At 27.7% G+C, this 5,220-nt stretch overlaps 1 protein-coding gene across 2 annotated transcripts; it reads left to right on the forward strand.

Annotated features, from left to right (window-relative positions):
* Positions 1 to 204: 204 nt before the first annotated feature.
* LOC108761736 (glycine-rich cell wall structural protein 1.0-like) lies at positions 205 to 4,421 on the forward strand. Of its 2 annotated transcripts, none has more exons than XM_018508447.1 (4): positions 205 to 375; positions 2,063 to 2,371; positions 2,863 to 2,974; positions 4,296 to 4,421. In XM_018508447.1, exons 1-3 carry the CDS (start codon positions 316 to 318, stop codon positions 2,938 to 2,940), a joined length of 447 nt encoding a protein of 148 aa, XP_018363949.1. In that variant the 5' UTR covers positions 205 to 315; the 3' UTR covers positions 2,941 to 2,974; positions 4,296 to 4,421. The 2 variants fall into 2 exon arrangements, with proteins under 2 accessions (XP_018363949.1, XP_018363948.1); XM_018508446.1 differs by lacking the exon at positions 4,296 to 4,421 and adding an exon at positions 3,085 to 3,265.
* The last annotated feature ends 799 nt before the right edge of the window (positions 4,422 to 5,220 follow it).

Below are 5,220 nucleotides of genomic sequence, written 5' to 3' on the forward strand. Positions count from 1 at the left end.
ATTACCTTATATAATCTTTCAATGACATATATGTTAATATGTACTATTCACTAATAATATTCACTCACGATAACGAAAATGACCGCTTTTAAAAGTATAGCAACAGTAATTTCATACTATAATTGTCGCACAATTTTAAAGAATGATAAGATATAGCATTCCTTTATAAGGGAATTTATAATAAGTCAAAGGCACAACAAAATATTTCAATTGCCAATTGGTTTTACTGGAAGAGAAGAAATACTTCGCAAAGAGAAACTTAGAATTTTCAGACTATAAGTATAAAACACATTGAGTTTGACGTATTTTTTAACCATGAAGGTATTCTACGTTCTTCTGTTATTGACCCTCATCGGAATCGTTTTTGCAAAATCGGTATGTATTTATCAATATATTATAAGAGTACACACCACAAATTGGTACATAAATTTTAAAGAAATTTTATTATAAACAGTTTTCATTATTGCAATCAATCTAACAAAAGAAAATAATATCATGAAAAGTGTATAAAGATATCTTTTATATAAATTAAAAAACATGGAGAAATTATTAAAAAATAAATATTTTAGTAGACATATGATTCCTATTTAGAGTTTAGGACTGTAATATATCTTCAGAATATAATTCATCCATTCATTTTAACTTCTTGGGAAAAAATATTTCATGTATATTTATATATAATTAAATATGATTTAACACACAAAAATGTGGTTTACAGCAATCGAAAGCGTAAATCTTTACCTTCAAATTTGCTTTTTTATAGACCTCTGTACGATTTTTTTTCACCGAGTTATTCAACATTGAATAAAAACAACCATTTTTGCTTCGACGTTGAATAACTCGGTGAAAAAAAAATCGTACGAATTTCATAAAAAAAGAAATTGAAGGTAAAGATTCACTCTTTCGAAAGATTTAAACCGCATTTGTGTACAATTTTTACTTGGCTCCGTGGAATTTCGCAAATTTCGTAAAAAATTTTGAGATCTGATGCATCTTCATTTATGTTGTGTAATTTTTTGAAAAGTAGAGGTTTCAAGCTTTAGAATGCTTTTCTAAAAATCTCGATACGATGATTTTTGACGAAGTTATTCTATCTCGAAATTTACCTATTTTTGCAGGGTGGTACAAGTGAGCCTTTAATTTTATTGAGTAGTGTATTAATTACTAAAAATTGCCGAATATTGGTCTTCAATAATTTTTTTCTTAAGTATTATTAACTTTACAGAAAAATTGCAAGAGACCAAAAATTATTTATTTTCTTCTCATAAAACTCTAAGAATTTGTTCAGAATTTTTTATTAACTTTTTAGTGCTGCATTTTCTTATTAGTAACTATTTTTACCATTATGAGAAAATACATTATTAGAAAATTCGGAAAAAATTCTGAAAAATTCTCAGAACTTTATAAGAAGAAAATAAACAATTTTTTTTTCTCGCTGCTTTTCTGTAAAATTGATAGTATTTGAGTAAAAAATTATTGAGAACCAATATATCCAGCGATTTTTAGTAATTAATATCTTATTAACTATTGCGAAAATTGCAAAATTGACTTTTCGACTCAATGTAATCCGCTCTATCTACACAAGATCGCTTGATACAAAATTTGGAAACACTCTAAATTTTTATATAATTATATAAAAAGATCGACATTTTTATATATACATAATTATGTACAATTAAATATATAATTAAATAAAATATATCCATATATGTATATAATATTTTTTCCCGTTTTATTATCGCAAATAATGACCTTTTGTATAAAGCTTATGGTACATTGAAGACAATGATTACAATGGCAAGTCAAGAACTTCCAATTGCAGCGAAAAATATAATACTAAGATATTGGATAATTCTAAGATGCTTCGTCTACAAAACGGAAATGTTAGAGCAGGGGTTATTAATTAGAATTTATTATTTATTTAACAAATTTGATAAGTTTTGCTTTATATTATGCTTGAAATTATATATAAGTATGTATGTATATATATATTTATATATATAAGTTAACTATTATTAAATTTTATTTGATTCAGTCTTTTACTTTTTTTTTAAATTATCAGACTCTTGATCTAAAGAAAGAACCATCTCATCCAAAACCTCCTGACTCCTCTCATGGTGGTCATGGTGGTAATGGTGGTGGCAATGGTGCTGGCAATGGTGGAGGCAATGGTGATGGCAATGGTACAGGCGGTGGCAATGGTGCAGGCAGTGGTGGTCCAAATGGAGGTGGTGGCGGTCCAAATGGCGGTGGTGGTGGTCCAAGTGGCGGTGGTGGTGGTCCAAGTGGCGGTGGTAGTGGTCCAAGTGGCGGTGGTGGTGGTCCAAGTGGCGGTGGTGGTGGCAGTTTAAACATAATACAACAAGTTTTGGTAAAGATTATGTAAAAAGAAATTACACAAAAAATTATATTTTTATTAAAATACAAGAAATGTATATTCGAAAAAAGATAAAAAGTACATATGGACAAAAATGATTTATTATACTATCAGTTGACACAAGAGAATTAATTACATTTTCTGAATAATCCATGATTGATATATGATATATGTATTAAAAGTCTATTTTCTTTGAAGGTTACGTTTAAAATCTGTATTTTTCGGCATGAATACAAAGATTAATACCATAAAAAACTTTAGAAATTTATAATTATTTTAATAATTATAAAATTTTAAATATAAATTGAACAAATTATAAAATTTTTCACTAATTATTTATTAAAATTAAAAAATATTTTGGATTAAACATTATTAAAATAAATAAATGAATAAGATTGTGTAATTTATATTATGCTTATAATAGTAATAGAATAGAAAAAATATTATTTATCATTACTTATAGAGAATTTCTTTGAATGTTGCAGAAATTAGTTTGCTCTTTACTAGGATCATTAGTAGACAGTTTAGGTGCAGGTGGTCTTTGTATGGGGCTAAACCTCTGAACCAGTCCGAAAGGAAAAATGAAATAAGCACTATGTAAGTTATGAATATCTCTGAACGTTAAACGTTCCATTATAATGGATCTTTAGCAATAATTTAATAACTTCTAGAGTTTCGTATATATAGATGAGTTAATTTTCTTACAGAAGGATAACTTCCATTATCGACATCATAAAGGCATTGTTATGAAACATTTTATTTATTAAATTATATTATCATCATTACTTTATACATATAACTGGAATGCACTGTATCACTTTTTAAACACGTTTAATTTTTAAATCAAAAAGTATTGCATATATTTTGCACATCTAATAAATAGTATATCGAGCAATTAGATTCTGTTATGAAATTATTTCAAATATTCCATAATTTAAAATAATACTATGCATGATATATGCATAATTAATTATTTAATAATGACTTTGTTATTGACTCTTTTTGTTATAATAATATATGTTTTAATACACACGCTATCTGGAATAATTACATTAATATGTAAGTGCCAAGAGACGAACTATTGGTTTTTCTTTTTTGCTTGTTTAAATTGCTACCTAAAATAAGAATGATGGAAAAATAAACGCGCTTATTATCGTTGGACTAGAAATAGTGTTAAGATAATGTAGAGAATTCTACAATAATCGCGAACGATATCGCCAGATCGAAATGCAACAAGCGACAATTAAAACACGTATAAAGACCCTTGTTATGAAATAAAAATAAAGATTAAGTAAAGGGCATATAAGAGTCAATAATAAGTAAAACCACCGACGAGATATTATTAAAGACCGTCAACCGTGGGCAAATTTTCGGCGGTATAAAAAGGGCCCCAAGGGCCCGGAGGTAATTCAAGAACGCTGACATTACCGATAATTGATACAAATTTGCTATTATTAACATAAATATTTGGCGCATACATTATTAAATTCATGATTTTTTATTATATAAATGTTCTATAAATAAATATACATACTTGTAAAGCTGTAATATCCTATATATTGCAAATAAATCACAATTTTTTCTCTACAATTTTATCATCTTTATTGATAATCAAACTTTGATGATATAACACTGAAATCTCAATTTTAAAGAAAAATCGAGTATTATTGAATTACAAATGCATAAATACATCTACTAAACTAACAAATCATAAAATTAGTATCATATTATCAGTTTTTAACTCTTAATTACTTGAATATTCACAAGGACGCGAACTCCCATAAGGATGTCGATCTTTAATAGTATTTTGTCGGCAAAACTTAAAAGTAAAATAAAAACATATAATATAACTCGATATCAATTCTTACAATATCTCGCTGGTATAATGTCTCGATTGTCTAACAATTATATGTTTCAGCTTCTTGATCGAGTCATCCTCAAATTTGCAAAATATGTAGTCGTAAAACGCAGCAAACGAGTAAATAGAAAAAACCATGATACAAATATTTAAGTTAGCGATCTCCGATGGATTGTACGTCGATAGACAAAAATTGTTCCCAAACAGTTGGTAGACTGAATGTTGAAATTTCAATCAAACTGTGAAAAAATGAAAACAATCTAAAACATCAAATTTATTACCCTTAAATCGTCAATCAAAGTAAAACTCACCGGAGAAGTCACAATATATGATAAAAATTAAAAAGTGTGTCCAATAATGGTCAAGAACTTTTATGGAAAGTACGTCAATCACATATTAAAGCAAACTGGATGACAAATTTAACGCATGTGAACGTGACAAAAGTCAAGCGACGACTGAAAAATTTAATGAAGTAACCGGTGATGCAAAGTCACATAAAGTTTATTATTGATAAACATGACATATGAAGACCTATAGTGTCCGTCTGTAGATTTAAACTATTCTTCTGCTTTTTGATATTAATCATTTCAGAAATTAAACGTTTACTATAGCACGGATCTTAGCCAACAATTAAAATATTATCCCAATCAAAATCATGTTTAAATTGTAACCTATGTGCAGTTATAACTGAATCATTAGAAGTTTTCCAATTAATATGATTGCAATGTTCTGCGATTCTCGTTTTAAGTTGTCTTCCGGTCTGGCCAACGTAAGACGCACAATCTTTACAATTGATTTTATACATCACATTACTTTTGTTAAATTGTGGGCAAGGATCTTTTTGAGCTTTAATGAATTTTTTTAGTTTATTTGTGCTATAAAACGATACTTTTGTGTCTTTATTATTAAATCTATTGAATTTTTCCGTGATGAATGGTATGTATGGTACCGTAAACCAAGCTGTTCTTTCAAGTGAATCTTCAGT

The sequence above is a fragment of the Trachymyrmex cornetzi genome, unplaced genomic scaffold, assembly GCF_001594075.2.
Source record: "Trachymyrmex cornetzi isolate Tcor2-1 unplaced genomic scaffold, Tcor1.1 scaffold260, whole genome shotgun sequence".
NCBI classification, from domain to species: Eukaryota; Metazoa; Arthropoda; class Insecta; order Hymenoptera; family Formicidae; genus Trachymyrmex; species Trachymyrmex cornetzi.